General features: G+C 35.6%; 1 protein-coding gene across 1 annotated transcript in view; it reads right to left on the reverse strand.

The window, feature by feature from the left end:
- LOC116286514 (uncharacterized) overlaps positions 1 to 20681 on the reverse strand; it is a 54923-nt gene that overhangs the window by 8844 nt on the left and 25398 nt on the right. The window contains 11 exon segments of the mRNA XM_089028722.1: positions 5188 to 5226; positions 5664 to 5880; positions 7504 to 7680; positions 9095 to 9160; positions 9616 to 9864; positions 15228 to 15524; positions 17176 to 17325; positions 18208 to 18367; positions 18729 to 18800; positions 19255 to 19345; positions 19825 to 19955. Coding sequence (XP_088884848.1) covers positions 5188 to 5226; positions 5664 to 5880; positions 7504 to 7680; positions 9095 to 9160; positions 9616 to 9864; positions 15228 to 15524; positions 17176 to 17325; positions 18208 to 18367; positions 18729 to 18800; positions 19255 to 19345; positions 19825 to 19955 — 1649 coding nt within the window.

The following is a 20681-nucleotide window of genomic DNA, read 5'->3' on the forward strand; positions in this document are numbered from 1 at the left end:
GAATGTTTGAGATATAACGCGCGCGCTGATTGGCTGGCTACCGTGTTTATCTCCGTCGGAGGACAGACACACGCTCGCGCAAAATCGTTCAAAAATATTTTATAAAAGCAATATAAAACGGCTGCTTATGTCTATATACTGTTATATAAACACTCTGGGAGCTGTAGAGCACTCGAGAAGACAGAGCAACACTTGGCTACGCCTTATGCTTCCAAGCTTGCTTCTCTTTTGCTCTACAGCTGAAAGCGTGTTTATATCACAGTGCAGAGACATGCCTAGCACGTTTTATATTACTTAATTATGCCCTAATGTCAACAGGTCTGTTCTTTTCTTATTCTAGTTCTAAATGTCAGTCAGTGGTAAAGAGTTTTGGACTAAAAGTGCCCACACGCGGTGCGATATTTTACACATATGGTATATAATATGTCGAAAAAGGAAGTCCTACCATATGTATTAATTTTCAGATGACGTTATTTATAAAATATTTGTTGATGTTCAAAGCTATACGCTACATAGACCTCTTTACCTTGGGCGTAATGTTTTCCCATTTCAGACAACATGTCGTTTACTAGAGTATCACTTCTTTGTTTAAGGGTTGCACACGAGAAGACGTATGAATATGAATACGACTCGAAGAAAGAATCTTACTCTCAAGAGAATGGCACGTGGTTTGAAATGGGAAAATATTACGCATTATATATAATATATATTTGTAAAGCGCTGTTGAACCTTGAGGAATTGGCGCTCAATAAATCATAATTATTATTATTAATTATTATTATTATATTTCAAGTCCATGCGTGAGTGGGCTATGCCCTGACTTAGATTAGACCAGGGGTTCTTTTAGTCTCCCTCGCATCCGTTTTTAGTGTCGGTCGTCACGCAACGCTCTTTGAGATAAAATAAAGTTTCTGTGCGAAATTTCGTTAAAATATGTGCGACAGGCAATCAGTATCGCGTCCCGTGTGACTATAAAACGTTTATCGTGATCTTAACTCAAAGATTGTTTTTAAATAAGAATCTACAGGCACGTGATCGGTAAAAAAAGTGAGTGATATCTTGCATACCATTAGATATATGTATAAATGTATACTACAACCTTTTTGCAATCAAGTGTGTGTGTGTATATATATCAATATATATATATATATATATATATATATATATATATATATATATTAAACAGTACATATAGAGATAGATAGATAGATATTATCGTACTTGTAAGTCAGTAAACTGGATATATTGAAATAGCTTTAAGCTTGAACTGGTCGAGATAAGCTTCAAATAAGTTTAGTTTTATCCATTCCTAACCTAGCTCATAGTACTTACAACGGATCGAATGACCGCCACTAATGGCATTATATTTTTATCTTTCTACAACAAAATTCAACAGCTGTAATGATGACTAGCGGCAAAAATGAAATCACTTTCTACTAGAGGGCGAACCAATTTTAAGCAATTTTCAAGAGAATGGCATTCAAAACGTAACGAACAGGATCAGTTTCTTGTATAGACGTCAGAGAATCTAGTTGAGTTGACAATCAATTTGGGGAAGTCATTTCTCTCCTGCATTATACTCGCTTAGCCTGGTAAACTGTTATAGTTATATATCGGAAATACTGTACCAACGGATATCTATAATATCGCCTGGTGTGTTTTGCAAAAAGCATTTTAACCAAGTATTTTCGTAAGTTTCCCTATCTGTTTTCCATACATTAAATAGATTTAATTTAAGATATAATTTTCTTCTCGCTTTGATTTCAGAAGACATAAATATGAACGCCGAAAACGAAAAAACCGAGTTGGAATTGGTTATCAAATAAATTGACAGCGAAAACATTTACTTAAGTTCTTTCAAAACATGTAAGAAATAAGTGTGATTAACCAGAGTAAAAATCGGTTTTTTTTCCCTTTCCTAATCCTCGAAATAATTGCTTAAAATGAAAACCCTCAACTGGTAATTTTCCTAAACATCTTTGAAGATTACTTGACGTTTTGTCGTAACATTATAATGGCTTCCAGAAAAAATTTGGGCTTCCTTTCAGTTCAAAACAAAAACATATGCAGCCCCTCCATGTCGGCTGACTTTTCTAAAGCAAAATAAATGACATTGAAAAGCTATTTTTTTTAGTTCCATTTTTCTATTAATCATACCTTAATGGTGCCCAGAGTCGCGAAGCTACGAAGTCAAGCGCTTGGTCGACTTTCCGAGTCATTTAGTTGTGCTCTTAGAAAGTTATATTATTCCAACTTGTATCGTGTAGATATCGAAGATTTTATTTGAGCACTGTGTAGGTTATAGTGACATTAATTATTTCTTTTCTGTTGCTAGGGTTTTTGTGGCATCAAACTGCTATGCGGAGTGAAATACAATGGACATTTGTTCTAAGAAGACTAGAAGATTTGATTGTAATTAGTGGGGAGTTGTTCGTCCAATCAGCGATCGACTGTCAATATCAATGATAAGTCTTAAGAATATTAGGCGAATTTCTTGAAGAATAATCTTGAAAAATATTACAAAGGCGACAAAAAATGGAACTTTAAAAACAATAAAAACGATACTGCGCCATGCTACACCACAAAAAAAAAACATTAAAAAATATCAAGAACATCCTTAAACTAAAGCATGAAAATACAATGGGCTGCCTTGGCTTCAACTCTTAAAAAAAGAAAGAAAAAAGCAAAAGAAAAAATGACACAAAAACCTTATTAAAAAATTGAAAATATTTTGAAAAACACTTACTAAAATAATGAAACATTGTTTTAAATTTTAGAACAAAGCGCCTTAAGAAAGTGAAGCTAGGGGCATAGAGCAAAATTACGCGATATCGCGAATCTGTCCTAAAAATACTACAAAATTAAAGAAGATTGATATATTTTCCAACGACAGGATAACATCTCCTTTGTTGGATTATTTTATTATTAATGTTGATGTTTTTAATCTAACTTTGAGATGTAATTAAAACTATGGACTGCTCAAAGCAATCAATTCTCAATCATCCTTGCAATAAAAAATTTTAACTTTTTTTTTTGTTTGTAATAAACTGGGAGTTAAATGAAAATAAGCTCATGGATTTTTGAAAACCTGGACAAAAGAATACGATAATAATTAATATTACTGTCAAAATAGATTTGGTTGTACAAAATGTAATATTTCATCATGGTATCTGATATTGAAATGATCTGGCAATAGATAAGATGTATTGGATATGCTGTGAGCTTTATTGAAATCCAAACAATTGAAAAATTACTTCATTTGTTTTGAAAGGATGTATTGAGTGCAAATGAAAACGAAAACAAGGCGGAAATGAAAGTGAAATGACTATTAAGATAAGAAAACGAAAATTACCGAAAAAAATAATTAAAAAAAAAAAAGTAGAAAATGAAAATGAAATAGGAAAAATAAGAATTCAATTTAAATTGTATTTAAGAATAAAAACACTTAAATAACTACATGAAAACTAAAAAAGGAAAGATATAACAAAATGAAAGAGAACATAGAATTAAAGAAATGACTTTATCTTGCGTTTTTTTTGTTTTGTTGTTTGTTTTTTTTTTTTGTTTTTTTTTGTTTTGTTTTGTTTTTTTTGTTTTTTTGTTTTTGGTTGTTGTTTTTTTGCTTATTTAAAACCATTTTCAAATTATTTACAAAATAAAGTAAAACCAAACGCTGTTGTTGCGTTTTTAAGTTTCCTGCTGCACTGTAAGCTAAAAAAATTATTGGGAAACATTCATTTAGAAAAAAATTGGTAAATAGAAAGATATTTGAAAGCCATTTGAATCCATTTACACATTAGTACACATCTACACGTTATTCATAATTCATTTGGCGTAAAAATAAATAAATAAAGTATTAGCATTAATAAGAAACATGAAAAAACTCTATTAAATTTTGTCAATTTTGAATCGATGGAAAATCTATAGGAACTGAATTTTACTCTCAAGGATTCCAGGTTTTTATAGTTGGTTTATAGTTAGTAATTCTCAAGACAGTAAAAGACAGTGGCTGCAATGTTGGTTGGAAAAATAATAAGAGACTGAGAATGTTTTTTGTGCTGAAATTCAACCAAGATGGTCGCCACCAAAATACCAATCAACATACGAAATTCAGTACGAACACACTAGGAAAATGTAAGACAAGATTTCTTTTACGAGTAATGCACAGTAATCTTAGATTTAATGAAATAATTTTGAGTGTTGTCTACCGATAGTGCAGTTTTCGTATGACTGTGAAAAGCTCAGTGCCGTAAGCGTGACGTGCCGTGACCGTGATGCTTTCTAGAATTTTAATTGGCTGATTTTTTTCACGCGCAAAGTGATTGGTCTGGCATTGCCATAACCTTGGCGTGACCGTGTCCGCGCTGTGTTTATGCCGTGTTCCGGTTATTTGATTGGATGGAGAGTAAACTCTCGTGCAATGTGATTGGTCTGGCGTATCCCTTGCTGTGTCACGACCGTGTTCGTGCCGTGAGCTTTTCACAGTCATACGAAAACTGCACTATCATGTTGTAAGTTCAGTACGCCGGAGTTCAAATTCAATATGGCGGTAAGTACGAAAACAAGATGGCGAAGTACCCACAATTCCGTGCACGAGGAATTTGTCGTTCCAGTCCTCAGTAAACCTTAGCGAAAGGAAAATGTTCTGATCTTCAAATTCATTTTAATATCACTGGTTTCATCCTAAATACCTCGTTGATCAAAGCGTAATTTTTTGACTCGTACTTGAGATTGATTTATAAGAGTACTTAAACTATAATCCATATCTACCAGGCGTTTTAAAATTACAGCAAAAGGGCTAAATGGGTGTGCAATTATTGCTTTACGTTTCCGCAGTAGATCATGTTTTCCCATTTCAGACCACGTGTCATTCCCTTGAGTATTATTTCCTTGAACCCCCGCGTGAAACCACGAATATATTCATGAGAATGCCTCGAGATGGTAAAACAGTGCATTGGATTTCATGATTGGAACCTGGTTAGCCGAGCGGCGTGTGTATCAATATAGTCTTGTAAATTTTGACATACAGCATACAGACAGACAGACAGGTGGACAGACAGACAGACAGGTGGACAGACAGACAGACAGGTGGACAGACAGACAGACAGGTGGACAGACAGACAGACAGACAGACAGGTGGACAGACAGACAGGACGAGTAAAGAAGAAAGACTTGAGTCATACTAACATGGTATTTTCAGCGTTCATTATTGCGTATAGACCGTGCCTGAGAGAAATGAAAGAGAGAAAGAAAGAAAGAGCAAAATAAAAACAAGAGCTGATTAGCCAAGATTAGAATAAGAAAACTTATAAATTATAAAATAATAATAATAATATCTAATATTGCAATATTTTTTATATTTTTTACGGCAAACAAATATTTAGGGAAAAAATTACTTTAATTTCAACAAATTAAATTTATTTCAAATGCGTATCCTTAATTTTTATTGTCCAATAATATATGATTAATGCTCAACTGAAAATTTATTTTAAATTTATAACAAAATTTAATAATTGTTAATCAGTTAAATTGATAATTAATAAAGTAGTTTTTTTACTGGGCAAGTTTAAAGTGTAGTTTGAGTTTTGGCGGGAAAATGATCACTTGACTTGTTGCATTAAAAAAAACAATATATATATATATATATATTTCAATGCACTAACCTTCCACTTTCACTACTGGCAATAGAACCAGGTAAGCTATTCATACTTCCACTTCGATCACTGTCAGCGATGGATGACGATCGACTGCTTCTGCCGCTTCCACTGTAATTCTCGTTTCGCATAACCTGACGGCTTGAAGTCTTTATAAACCCGCCTGTAGACAAGACAGCAAGATTGTTTAAACTGCCTGACATGTTTTGGTCGAATGGCAGTCTTCCTGGGGAAAGAGACGATGTGAGCAAGTCAGTTGTTGTTGGCAGTTAATTAGCTTACCTTGATTTACAGCTGTCAATCATGTTACACCCCTTTGGGATTTTAATTAGCTACTTACGCTACAAAATACACCAACTTCATATTCGATACATACCGCTAGTTTTAAAGACCACAGACTCATTTGCACAGGTTTAAACTCGTTTATAAGTCAACTTGCACATTCTTTACATAAAGTTGACTTATGCAATTGTTTTGCCCTTAAACGAGGTAAGCCCGTGCAGGTGAGTCTCGAGTCATAAGACTCATCTTATTGGTTTTTTGAACAGTTAAAAATTAAACCTTATAACGAGTTCTGATTGGCTCGCTGTCATTACACAATGACGTAAAGATAAATCCATATTCGCATTTCGTTTATATTTTTTCCTTCAATACATTCTCCTTGCGCCAAAATATTCTATTTGTAATGGCAGCCGAGAGTAAATCGACAAAGCGTGACAAGAATCAATGAAAAGATAATTCAGACAAGATTTGGCAGACAATCACTTAAAAATTTCAAGATTTTCATGGCAGATAGTCGAACAAGATTGAAGGATAGCTTTTAACTTCAAGAAGGTAATTATAAATTTATCAGTGAGCAAGTTATTAGGATTTGGTTTCAAGTATTTCGGTAGAGAATTAGCTTGTTAACTTACCTTTACTTGGTTTTACCCAGTTGGAAACCCTTTAACAGTTACGAGTTTATATGTTACAAACAACAAGAAAAGTCAGAAAAAGATTCCCACAATATATTAGTTAGATTCAAGATTCGAGTTCATCAATAAATAGGAATTATGATACTCAAGTATTTAAAACTGCAGTAGTTTTTTAAAATGTTCGTCATTAAATGAAAATGAGAAAATTAAGAGTGAAAAAAGCACGGTAGAAGTGGGAATGGAAGATTAGTGGAAAATAATAGGATGAGATGGGATGGGATGAGAAAATTTAGGATGTAGTTTAGGTTTACATTGAAGGTGTTAACCTTTCTTTCTTTAATGTTTAAACGTTTTCAAATTGTTTTATTTAATTTAAGACGGCGTGAGCTGTTGGGTGTATCTCAGAACCAATGAGTGAAGCAAAGCCAAGAAAATGAGAGCAAACTGTGAAACAGGTCGCATGGAAATTAATATGAAATGAAGTGAGCACCTTCGCAGGACGCTAAACCAGCTCATGAAAATTGCAGCAGCTTAAAGGCTCTAGGAGAATGGAATTTACAAGTCACGTGACTATTTCCCGCCAAAATCGACCGCAGATGATCATAGGAACGTTTTCGTGTTAACTGTGGTGGAGGTGGTTCCCCGAGGGGGAGGAAAAAACCCAAGAGGGATGGAGAAAGGGAGAGAGATTTTCTTGTCCGTGATTTAATTTTCTTATTGCAATAAATCAAAACACTGTGTATGTCGGGAAACGATCAACAAGTGGACAATCATTCAAATGCTAGCGTTAAAAATTCTTCAAAATGACGGGAAATGGTCGTCACGTGCCCTGTTATTGAATACAACCAGTAGACCGGCTTTAACTCTGCGCAGACGAATAATGAATGAATAAAATGAAAGTGGGATATGATTGACGCCACTTGCAGTTGACATACCGTTCGGTATTCGTTCTCCTCCCTCTGCTGCTGGTAGGTAAGTGATACTAGCACTTTTGCCTGTCTGTACAAGAGGCACGGGGCTGGCTGACGGCATTGGGCTACGATGACCATCTTGTTCTATTGTAGGGATCATGCTAGTGCTGTTGCGCCGCTGCCGAGGTGCACCCCGGGATGCTATGAGGGACACAAGCACCGAGAATATTTATGAGATATAATGGGAAATGAATGGATGGTTGGAAATGTGGGACACAGTACTCTCGTTAATGGTATGGCAACAAACAGATAGTGGCGAAAGAAAAGAAAGAAAGAAAGAAAGAAATGAGAAAAAGAAAGAAAGAAAGAAAGTGGAAGGAAGGAAAAAATGTAACAATAGAAGAATCAAAAAATTAAAGAAAAGAATAAACTAATAAGAAGAAAAGGAAAAAGACCATATGTGAAATCAGAAAAAAAAGAAAGCATCAAAGGAAGAAAGATAAGAAAAAATTGAAGGAATGAAGGTCAGAAAAGCAGACCTTATATCTTTAAGGAATGCTGAGACAGAAAATAAAACGAGACCAATTGATCAATCACGAACAGACAGTCAGTAAATAACTCCATTATTAGACACATTCGTTACAGTTAAACGACGGACGAGAAAATAACATGCAGCATGCTTTACCGAAAACATTCCAAGACTGTGGACTGCAGTTTTTGTAAAATAGAATACGAAAAGTAACGCAATGAAATTTGAAATATCAGAAAAGAAAGAAGTAGCAATATAATACTGATCCATGTGAAAGAGTTTGTAACTATGGTGGTGTGATGAGCGTAGCCATGGTGATGTGATGAGCGTAGCTATGGTGATGTGATGAGCGTAGCCATGGTGATGTGATGAGCGTAGCCATGGTGATGTGATAAGCGTAACTATTGTGGTGTGATGAGTGTCATGGTGATGTGATAAGGGTGGCCATGATATGGTGATTACTGTAACCATGGTGATATGATTCTATCACCATGGTGATTTGGTGAGTGTCATGGTAACTTAATAAGCATAACCATGGTGATGTAATAAGTGCAACCACGGTGTTGTGATGATGTGACTGTAGCCATGGTGATGTGATTGCAGAGATACATTGCTTATCATGACAGCATGTGTTACTTTAGTTTAGCTTTTACTTTTATAGTTAAAAAATAAATTAAACCACAGTTTTAAACTTCAAAAAAAACAACAAAAAAAAAACATCCGTGTACAATGTTCAAGGAAAAGAACGAAGCATGTGACGAACAAGTAGAAGGTTACGCGTTGCGTCATCATGATTTTAACAACAGTCCTCTTAACAGTTTCCTGCGCCATTTTGAAAGATAACCGTACCTGCGCATCGAAGCGAGAAATGGTGGTGACCTAGCAATGGCAGAGACCTTTTTTAACAACTAGGACAATTATTTACAAGTCTCTATCATTGCAAGGTCACCGCCATTCTCGCTTCGATGCCAAAGGCACGGTTATCTTTCAAGATGTTACAGGGATCTGCGAAGGAGACTAAGCTAGAAAACTAGTTAACGTGGAGGAAGCATGCAAAGTTAAGAGTGAACATTAAGTGCAACTCACAGTACAGAGCTCTGTGACTGTCATAGGGGACGACATCACGTGGAATATCAGAAGAATACATGCGGTCTAGAAGAGATTAGATTAGAATATGAAGTGAATGAATGGGAAATGGAATATAAAAAGATTGTGGGAATAAGAATAATGGAATGGGAAACTCAAGGGGAAGAATACATGCGGTCTAGAAGAGATTAGATTAGAATATGAAGTGAATGAATGGGAAATGAAATATAACATGATTGTGGGAATAAGAATAATAGAATGGGAAACTAAAGGGGAAGAATACATGTGGTCTAGAAGAGATTAGATTAGAATATGAAGTGAATGAATGGGAAATGGAATATAAAAAGAGATTGTGGGAATAAGAATAATGGAATGGGAAACTTGTATATGTATACGTTGAAAGTTTGCAAGTGCATTTTAGACATTTAAATTTTTAAACAATTTTAAAAAACGTTAGATAATGTATAAAGAATTATTAATTCATTAACATTTTTGATATTATACTAATAGTTTATCAGTACCTTGTTGGGGCACCATGTGATGTGGAGGACCAATAGCATGCCTGGGATGGGAAACTGGTGACATTCGAGGTGAGTGGCCCCCAGGCCTCGGTGATGTCGCGGAGGAGTCATATGGCATATCTCCGTATAAGTAATCAGGCGCCTGACCGTATCCCACCCTGCCTCGCGAGCCGCCTATCACTAGCTTTGCTTTGTCTATATCCATTTCCTTTAACTTCTGCTTCGCCGCGCGGGCTCTTTCCTCTTCGTCTGGTGTTTTAGGGGGAAATTATTTTAGTATTTAATATTATTGACATCGAAACGTCCAGCGTCCAGTGTCTGATGGTCAGGTTTAATAGAGTTAGATTAATGCGTATGGCGAGAGCTGAATCGAATCTTTTATGATAAAATGGCAAAGGGAAGACCAGTAAAAATGTTGTTAGAATTTTCAACAGCGCGGACAAGATTATTATTATCATCAGCAGCAGCATCGATACACTATCAGCATTATCATCACGCCATTATTTATTATCATCACAACCATGATCATCAGCAGTAGCAGCAGCATCGATACATACTCAGCATTATCATCACGCCATTATTATTATCATCACAACCATGATCATCATCATCAGTAGCAGCATCGATGTGTCATTATTATTGTCATCACGCCATTATTATCATCATCACAACCATGATCATTATCATCAGTAGCAGCATCGATGTGTCATCAGCATTATCACACCATTACCATCATCACAACCATGATCATCATCATAAGCAGCAGCAAACAACATTAAACAGCATAGGCAACGAAAGCAACGACAACAGCAGCAACAACAACAGCAGCAACAACAGCAGCGATAACATCTGCAGCAACGACGACAGCCACAACAGATTTTATAAAAAAAAGCAACAACAGCAACAACAAATGTAACAGCAGCTACAATAGAAGCAGCAACAATAGAAGCAGCAAAAAAGAACAAGAGTAGCAGCAACGAACGACAAAAATGCAAGTAGTAATGAGATAAACAAATACATAAATAGTAAATAATTAGTTTTAGGCTACATAAAGGAGAAGTAATATTAATAGATTAATCAGTTTTTAAATGGAAAGCGCAAATGTTAATGTAAGTATTAGAGTATTATAATTATTGATCTAAACACAACAATATCATCTTTTCTAGGCGCAATCTCTTCAATTAAATCGGCATTCGTACTTATCCCAAGACAAGAGGACACGACAGTATAAAATGTAAGATAATAATAATAATAAAAATAAAAATAATAATAATAATTGATAATGATAATAATTAATAAATAAAATAATAATAATAATAATAATAATAATAAATAATAATAAATAATAATAAATAATAATAATAATAATAAACTATAATAATAACTAATAATAATGATAATAATAATAATTAATAATAATTAGTATATGTAATAGGACTCCATGCTGTCCAATTAAGAAATAATTGGACGAGGAAAATTCCGAGGACTGACAAAATTGGATGAGGCCGTAGGCCGAGTCCAATTTGGCAGTCAGAGGAATTTTTCGAGTCTAATTATTTCTTGATTGGGGAGCATGAAATCCCATTACCTATTAATTATATAGCTGCGTAATTAATCCCATATCAACAAGACCTGTCCAATTAAGAAAATAATTGGACAGTTACCTATATGGGATTAATGAGAAGCTGTATAATTAATAATAATAAATGATAATAATAGACTATAATAATCAATAATAATAATAATAATGATAATGAAAATAAAAGCTTTTGTCTTGGAATAAGTACGTAGCCCATAACATTAGATGTGATTGAGAAGGCGGCAAATGAAATGAAAAAGGTTATGGAAAAGAAAGAAATTTATTGGATTGACAAAAAAGCGCACTGTAGACAAATAATGGCACTGCAAAAATCTGTCTTGCCAAAGTTTATAGGCAAGTTTCATTCGCAATTTGATTCTTTTAGTGAGCCAATGAATTGTCAATTAGTATTTTTTTAAAGCGATTGCTTGTGGAAAAGTGCACTTTCGTTTAATTGACCTAATTATAAACATATAGAATTAAGAAACAAAAGAGCTATGTAGGGCGAGACAAAAATTTAAAATAGGAGTGTGTAATTTCAGGGTAAGACATGGAATAGCAAGAAAATGCGCTTAGTGGAAAGGAATTAAATTTAAACGCATAATAATCTAAAATAGATTGGAGCTCAGAACAGAGCTTATACTAAAGCGTAGTTATTCAACATTGTTGCTAGCTCTCGCCAAATGCATTGAAAATATGATTGTCATATTAAAGATATTATGTTAATACTTTGCAGTTAGAAATGGAAGTATCAGAACTTTGATTAGGTTTACCGAAGCTTTTCCTTGTCATCTTTAATATTTAAGTATCTTATTACATCATTAACAAGCTGGATTAAAAGAGACATTTCATTATGTTAATCCTATATTATATATTAAATTCTAAGCACTTATTTTTTATTGAGTGTGTAAGAGAGAATTTATAACATGGTTTTTTACGAGCGCGCGTTAACTTGGCGGGAAAAATTTGCATAAAATTGCCCTGATAGAAAGATGATTTTCTATCAAAGCGTGCGCCAAATGCAGGGAGAAAAGTTAGTAAGATTTTTGCCATCATTAAACTGATAAAGCACCAGTTATTCAATCAAACCAACGCTATAAATATCTCTATCACATTGTCTTCTTAGTTAAAGCATTTTTACTGACTTGCAAAGTTAAAAATCGCTTATGTTAGACCTAAAGCCGATTACTGTATTTTAAAGAGAAAGTTCAACCAAATCAAATTAGACTAGTCAGGGTCAAGGAAATATCTTTGAAAAGTTAGAATTTGTAAGAAAAGACTAGAGGTTTGAGTCAGTAGTAGAAAAAACCTTTAGAGTGTTTGCAAAATAAAAATTAGAGGACCGACGAGAAGTTTTTTAGAGGTAAAGAAACAGAGAATTTTATATCGTCTGCGCAAATGAAAAAACTGAATCCCAGTTTATGCATGTGTAAGGTGATGGAGGTGTATGTGAGTTAAGATGTAATCTGCATCTGTACTCAATCGGCAAAAAGATAACAAGGGCATACGAGGACACGACATCCTGCTAGCAAAACTAGGTATACGAATTGAAACACAAGCTAGGAGCGGGAAAATTGTTAGTGGAGTGAGGCACTGAGATGGCTTTTTGTGAGAACCAATCAAAATTTACGGACCGAAGCAACGTCAAATAAGGCCAAAAAGGTAGGTGTTATCCTCGTTTAAATTTGCTTAGTAAGAAATTCCCTGTCTTCATTTAAGAGAAAAAAGTCGATAACTCTTCTAAGTATTTTAAACTAGACTGCAAGTTAATAAATATCGATCAAATGTGAAGGGTTTGAACGAATAATATCCAAGGATACCTTATTTTGACTAGCAGTTTGATGTTCAATGAAAACCTTGGTGCCTAGTTTGTAAGTTTAGTCCTCCATCACCTCCACGTACGTGATACAAAGAAAGTTGACCGAGATATGAATATTATTGGAATATCCGACTTGGTGTAACCGATTAACCAACGAATCTTTGAAAAATTTGTCTCAGTCGAAACTGAGCATGCGCAGACTAAAAACTCAATTAAATCAGTGTTCTCGAATTCATGGGCAGCGGTAAAAAACTACAACGAAAGCTAAAAATGGAAAAATTGATATAAAATAATAATAATGAAGGAAAACAAAAGAGTCAACTTCGTAAAAAGAAACGCAGTAATGCTTTGAATGCTTTACTTTTGAAATGAAAAACATACAATATTAAAACATCTACAAAAAATTTCGACGATGACGGGAAAAAAAGGTTTCGAACACTTTACTAATAAGTGGAATTGAATTTATTTTTTCCTATTAAAACAATTTCTTTAATTGACGTACACGCATTTAGAAAAACGTAAATTTATCTAATATGTAACTAAGTTTTTTTGTTGTAATTTCTAGTTCTGATTCTTGAATTCAAGGGAAGACTGGGAACGAATTCTTCTCGCAAGGAGTTATGGGGCTGTTTACTCGAGAAACTCGATCGAGAGCCCCACGATTCCATTCTCGACTTTCACATCCCCATAATACTTTGCGTCTTTAGGGGGTAACCAGAGGGTAAAAACCCACTTATTTTGCTGAAGGCTGATCAGACAATGTTGAAAATACAGAAGTAAAAAACAGAAAAAGATAGAAGCTTGAAGATGTTTAAGGTAAATTTTAAACATTTTTTCGTAAGTCAATACATTTTCTGTAAGACCAAAACCCTTCATGATCTGTACACGCAAAAATAACTTGGAATAAACTGATAATCAGTATTGTACAGACAAAAGCAGGTATAGTATAAATTCAATTAAGAAACCTTTCAATTTGGGACAGTTTTTTGATTGGTTACCCCCAAAAACGCAAGGCAATATGGGGATGTGAAAGTCGAGAGTTCAAAACGAGAATTCAAAATTCGTTTCCCGTTTTCCTTGAACTTAAAAAAAACATGCAGTATTTTACAGTCTTTTAATGGAAAATTTTTAAAATTGTAAAAAATTGTAAAACCACGAAAAATCAAAATGGCTAAGAAAAGAGATAATAATCAATTATTTTTTTTTCATGCCTTGTATTTTCAGCAATAATTACGTTTTCACTTATAAACTTCTTAGAATTACTATTTTAAATTTGTCCTCGTGCATTTGATTTAAAACGTGCTAGTGAAAAATCGTTTTTGATACTTTCCCTCGTGTTACTAAAGGTTCTGTTTGACTATAGCTTTGAACATAAGGCGCCTGCGCTTTCGTTGCTAAAGAAAAACACAACCTATAATATCAAGGGAAGTGTGTAAGTCTCTTTTTCCAAGAGGTTTAAGAGAAGGAAAGAAGAGTCTCTACGAGACCCAGGGAAACTGAAAACGAATTGGTAATGCGCATGCGCCTAGGCGTTTAAACGGACAATTTGTAACCTAATTTTCTTTGTAAAAAAAAAAAAAAAAAACAAGTATATTTGCATCACAAAAAAATGAATTTCGGAAAAAAAGTCAAATTAAGTTCACTATTCTGTTAAATTTTAAATTAAAGTTAAAAGCCCTGCATTTTGGTTTCCTTATTAATTTTGCTAAAAGGTTTAGTTGAAATACAAGAGTCTTCTTACACTGTTCTTCTAAAACTATTGGAAAGAGAGACGAATTAGGAGTTAATTTAGCTCGTGCTGGTGCAAACAGTGTGCAAAGAAAGAAATAGTGCAATCAAGCCTTTTGGCAATGAGGAAAATTGTTCTTAGTGACGAAGTGTCAAGAATGATTTGTACTTGTAATGAATCCTCGCACAATCATGACGACGTCAAAATGAAAATCGTTTTATGAAAATGAAAATGAAGTAATTGAATGTCAATTATTCTTTTTTTAATTCTGTCAATCAAAATTGATTGCTCCAATGTCAATCATTTCCTCTGAACAGATGTCCAGTCGGAGTGCAGATCGCGGCCGTACGTACGGTTCTCCAGGTCGGGATATTCCATTAATCTTCAAGTCTCTGTATTATGTTAGCTTAGTTAAGGTTATGCACTTCACGCGTCAGCACTCTATACGTCATCACCTTATACGTCATAGTAGTAAAGTCGCTTACCCATTGGCTCTTTTCCATGTGGTAATTGCGGTAGCGCCCGGGTCTTTTTCTGCCCTGGGCCATAGACCGGGGACGTACGACCCAAAGGGTACTGCCCCGGTAGTGTGTGATAACCATGATGCATTACGGGCGACATGCCAGGTGACATGCGCCCGTCAGTCGGACGTCCAAGTCCCGGATGTTGAATGGATCTAAGCTGTAACTGTTGCGTTCTGTTGTGGTCAGCAGCTGTATAAGGATAAGAAGTGCCATGCGTTGTGGTCGGTGTTGACATATGGTAATACGGTCCGGTGTGAGCTTAGAGTTAAAGTTACAGGTAGCAAGATTAGAGGAGGGAGGATGATAAGGAGGAACAGAGTCGTGCATGCATTTGGATTAAAGATAAACAAGGTGACTAGATAGAGCTAGAAAGGGAGTTTCATTTAGCAGATCATTTTACGTGTTGTGGAGCAAAATTAATGGGTATATTCATTAAGCTAATTTAGTATTTTTAAATATTAAATAAATATTCATGCTTGAATCTAATCTAAAGTTAATAATCATCAAAATAATATCTAAATCAATAATAAAGTTAGCCGTGTTTAGCTGTTATTAATTTTATTTTTTGTAGCCATTTTATTTTAGAGATTTTAATCTCTATCGATTTATTTTTAGCGGTTTTTTTTCTTTTTTCTTTTTTTTTTTTTTTTTGTAAGACAGAAAAGACCTTCAACACCCGTCAGTTCTCGAGATATTTATTCAACATTAAATTTATTTTAGATATGAATATTCTACAAAATATTTGCTCAAAGATGTTTATAGAATCACATTACAAAGATTAGAGATAGATAGACACATAGATACAAAGAGACGATCGGTAGAAAAAAAGTAATTTAGTTGCAAAGTTTACAAAGAGAATACATAAAAGAACAGCCTAACGGCGATGCTTACTCAGTTCAGCCCCGAGCACGTGATATTGTGACGTCACTCACGTGAACAATTATAACCTAACTGCGCATGTGTGGAACAGCAGCAACAGTTGAGTGCTTGCCAACTTTTCCAGTTTTTTCAAATTTCTAGATCTTTGTTTGAAAAACAAGTCGACAAGTGACGTAGAAAATAGCAAGTAAAGCATAACTTATGGACTGCAGGTTGAATGAGTAAACATCTGCACAAAGGCATTAATTTTTTAAACTTTTTAAACAACAATAACAACAGCTATTTGGGACTGACTGAGATGTTGAAGAAACACAAACACACTTTCGTCTAGAACAGTTAAACACTGAGATTTTATGAAGAATTTGAAGAAAGAGGAAGAGAAACTCACAAATAAGAAAAAAGAAATGAAGAATCGAGGACTTGTTTGACGAAACTGAACGAAATAAAAAGCAACATTTTGAAAAAAAAAGGACCGAAGCAAAAACGAAGAAACTCGTTGATTCCCTTTATCGAAATTGATTTAAATGCATTGAAAATAAACCAAAAAATAAAACGAGAGAAATGATACCTTTTTCCCTATAGTTATCATTATAGATAAAAAATATTTTTTAATCAAGGCCACCGCAAAACGAATGATAACAGCTTCTGTCTAAATACCAAAAATATTGGTTGTAAAAAAACGAAAACCCACTCGAATATCCTAACGACTAAATAACGTTTTGTCATACGAAAGTTGTGGATTAAATGAAAGCCAAATGTTCTGGACAGTTGATAGAAAATTATTTTACAAGCAACCGGCTTATTTAATATTGCTTAAGGGATCCCTGTGTTAAAAGAGTCAACCAGTCTTTCTCTGATCGAATTATCCACAGGCATCCCAAAATAAGCGAGCGATCGATTCACAAAAGCTTAGTGTGCGCGCAAGAAAAGCGAAGGAAGTTGCTAAATTTATGAGAAAACTGAATTAAATATAATTATACATAATCCCAATCATCAAAGGATTGGATCTCCCCCCAGTAGTTCAGGTTACCTGGTACAATCTGTTGGTTATACGTGTTCGTAGGACTGGCCCGGTGCATACGATCACTTTCCGGTCCAAAACCACTGCCCTGTGATCCGGGTATCATGCCGTTGGGTGCCGGGTATCGCAATGAATCATCTTCGTAATCACTGCCGTAACCTGTTGGCGACAAGGGATAAGGTTAAATTCATTCTTGACCTAAGTTGAACGATTTTGAGGCATAAGGGTAGATAACCATTTAACCGGAAAAACCGGAAATTTCGGAAAACAAATGGTATGTATTATTCCGAACAGAAAGTTCTGGAAAACTCGGTCTTCTGATTGAGGTAACCCACTTTTCCCGCTCTTTTCGGTTCATCCAACAAACGCGTGTACCATCTGTCGGAAGTCAAAGTTTCCCGCTCTTTTCTTACCATTAGCAAACAAATTTCCAACCGGACGCATTGGATTAAATCAGTGGTACTCAACCCAGTTTTCGCCGACAGAACCAGAACCTTCTGTAAGGGATAAAAATGCTTTCCCGCGCGAAACACATTATAAACCGCTATAACTTAGGCCTAGGGCAAACGTCGAACTTTCCATGCACCGAACTTAATTGCATCAAAGAATGCCGCCTCATTATCACCTGATATCAATTGTTTTTAATAAACTCGGTGCATGGAAAGTTCGACGTTTGCCCTAGGCCTTAGACAAAAGGTCATCCTATTTTTTGCCTTTGTGTTATAGATTGGTTCCATGGCAGCCATGTTGCTGGCCAAAAGGAATAAAATCTTCTCGTTTGGGAAATCAAATCTCTTCTTATGAAAAACATTGCACTGTTCCGTCCTACGACATGAGCAACTGCTTTGAAATACTCTCATGATTTCCATATGATTTTTTTAGCCGCCATTTTGGTTAAATTTAACAAAAGACTTGTCAAAGGATTCTTTGTTATATCAACCAACATGGCCGCCGTGTGTTTTGTTATTTCACTCCCTTGAGAATTGAATGATTGAAGACCAGCAATATTAACGTGAATGCAAAATGATAAGTAACTCGTACCAATCTCTCCCGGTCCTCGTTGTCCTTTGGATCTGAAAGAGCTTTGAGGGGACTGATTAGGTGTGGGTGGTGCTAATGGTTCACCGTTCTCGTCGTGTGTCTTTAGAGGATACCAGCAGAAGCTACCGTCCATGTTTGCTTCGGTCATATTGATAATTGCCTGGAATTGAGAAAGAGACCATAAATCTGAGGATTTCTCAACAGTCGACCACTCCCAGCACCATGCACTAGTATTAACAAGCTACTCCTCCCTCCCCTCCCTCGAAACACGTGGTTGTTACAAATAAACTGCCAGTGAAAAGAGATTCTCTTTCTTTCTCCCCTCTCCCCCCCTCTCCACTAACTTCAACAACTGAAATCATCCCTCCCTTCCCCCCCCCCCCCCCCCCCCCCCCTCGCCTAAAGCACATGGACGTTAAAAATTAACTGTCATTAAAAAGAGGATAAAGACAAACACCCCACTGGACCCACTGGATATGTTCATAAACTTTTGTTTTATATTTTTATAATATTTCTCTTACCTCTCCGATGAATTCACTGGACCCTACTTTACTGTAGTCCCAGATAGTAATCTCAAGGGCGCGCCCTCCAAACTACAACACAAGCGAATACAAAAGTTAAGATGTTTTCTATTTCAGATGACAACAAAAGCAAAACTGTACCAGCAGTCCTGCCAGTAGGCACTGATATCTTAATATCCTAATATCATGTATATGATTTCTCTATGAGCTACCCTATAGGGACAAGTCTTTTGTTTTCTTTCCCAGGGAAAAAAAGAGCTGGGGTCACCTTTTGATTAATGTAAACTGGATCTAAAATAAAAGATAGATTTTTTTTGCTTACGTACTTTCTCCAGTGGACACCGAAAGTAAACGACTTAGCCCTACAGTAAGCACTGAATGATATCTCACCATCATGCACATAGTCTCTAGGTCGCTAATTCTAGTTTTCTTTCCCCAGTAGATACACAAACAAAAACGAGTTAGCCCTAGCAGTACACATCAGTTGCTAGGTTCAAGTAAGTGTGCGTTATTTTAGAGTTTTTACCTTTTGTATTCTACAAGGATAAACAAATGTTTGATTCCACTTTGGGTTGGCTGTCTTCATGGCCGTCTTGGTACGACGTTTACTTTGCATGCTACAAATACAAACAGCACAGTCAGTATCGGGATAGACTAGATCTTTAAGACGTACCGTGACCGTGAGGGCACCGTATCCTGAATTTTCATTGGCCTAACGATAATCTAGCGCGTTGTGATTGATTCAAAGGATGTCGCCCCGTTCCGTAACTGTGTCACGTGTCGTTATCCTGTGCTTCATATATTCTCCTCTGGGTTCTCCGGGTTTATTTATCGTCTGAGTGCAGCCCAACTTTCACTATTAACAAGGGTCAAATTAGTCGGGCTGCACGTAGGATACGATTTCCCTCTCCCAAAAACCAACACCAAAATTATAAATATTTCCAAGATGGCGTCTATTTGGTCCCCTAAAACAGTCCAGCAATGCACTGCGATGCCAACTCGATCCAATTTTTCCCTCAACCTAGGAATGGCTAGTTGAGAATTTGAGCCTTCTAAACCGACTGATCGGCTTGCTTTCTGCAATAATATATCGTACCTTCTGTCGGGCAAGAAGTAAATTCTAACATAAGGGTTAGGTGGTGTCGATGTTTCCTTTGACGTAAGTCCCTCAGCGGCAACAACTGTTACATTTAGATTACTGGCATCTTCATCGTAAGACAGCTTGACCTGACAATGAAAAAACCCATCAAAATCTAATGGATTTGCTTCTGCACTTAAGGCCTACAATTGCAAGGGTTATGGAAACTTTTCCCTGTCCAATACGCTTGCTTCAAGATTACTTCAGTGAAAATGAATACAATTGCGTTTTTGTCAAACCGCATACATTGAATTCTCTTGATCATAATAACTTTCTTTTTAAACAAGGTTCACCCAACAAGAAAACAACAACTTTAGCCCCTTTTCCGCTAACCTGAAGAGTAAAAAGATTTATCCTGGCATATTTAACATCGAGAATAACTCACTAACAATTGTTGTAAGCGTGCAAATGGTTTTAACGACAAATATTATTAACGTCTTCCACTATTTTAAAAGTTGTATAACAATAGTCACCTTGGCAACACATGTGCACGAGAATATTGAGCGTCCTGACGCACCCCCACAAGGATGCGTCATCACTTGTGAGACGTTACCACCACTTTAGGGACACACGTTAATCCGTACCCGCACGAACCTCGAATATTACGTCATAGCCGCCATGTTGGTTGACGAAAACAAAACATTCCTAACTAATCCTCATTAGCTTCTCTTGTTAGATCAACCAACATGGCGTCTGTTTCATTAGTATCCTCCTATTCTTGGGGTGCATGTGACGTCATAGCCGCCATGTTGGTTGACGATAACAAAACATCCCTCATTAGCTTCTCTTGTTAGATCAACAAACATGGCGGCTGT

This window comes from Actinia tenebrosa, unplaced genomic scaffold (assembly GCF_029948245.1).
Source record: "Actinia tenebrosa isolate PJP-AT-01 unplaced genomic scaffold, QUT_ActTen_1.0 PGA_scaffold13__45_contigs__length_12533684, whole genome shotgun sequence".
In the NCBI taxonomy this organism is placed as follows: domain Eukaryota; kingdom Metazoa; phylum Cnidaria; class Anthozoa; order Actiniaria; family Actiniidae; genus Actinia; species Actinia tenebrosa.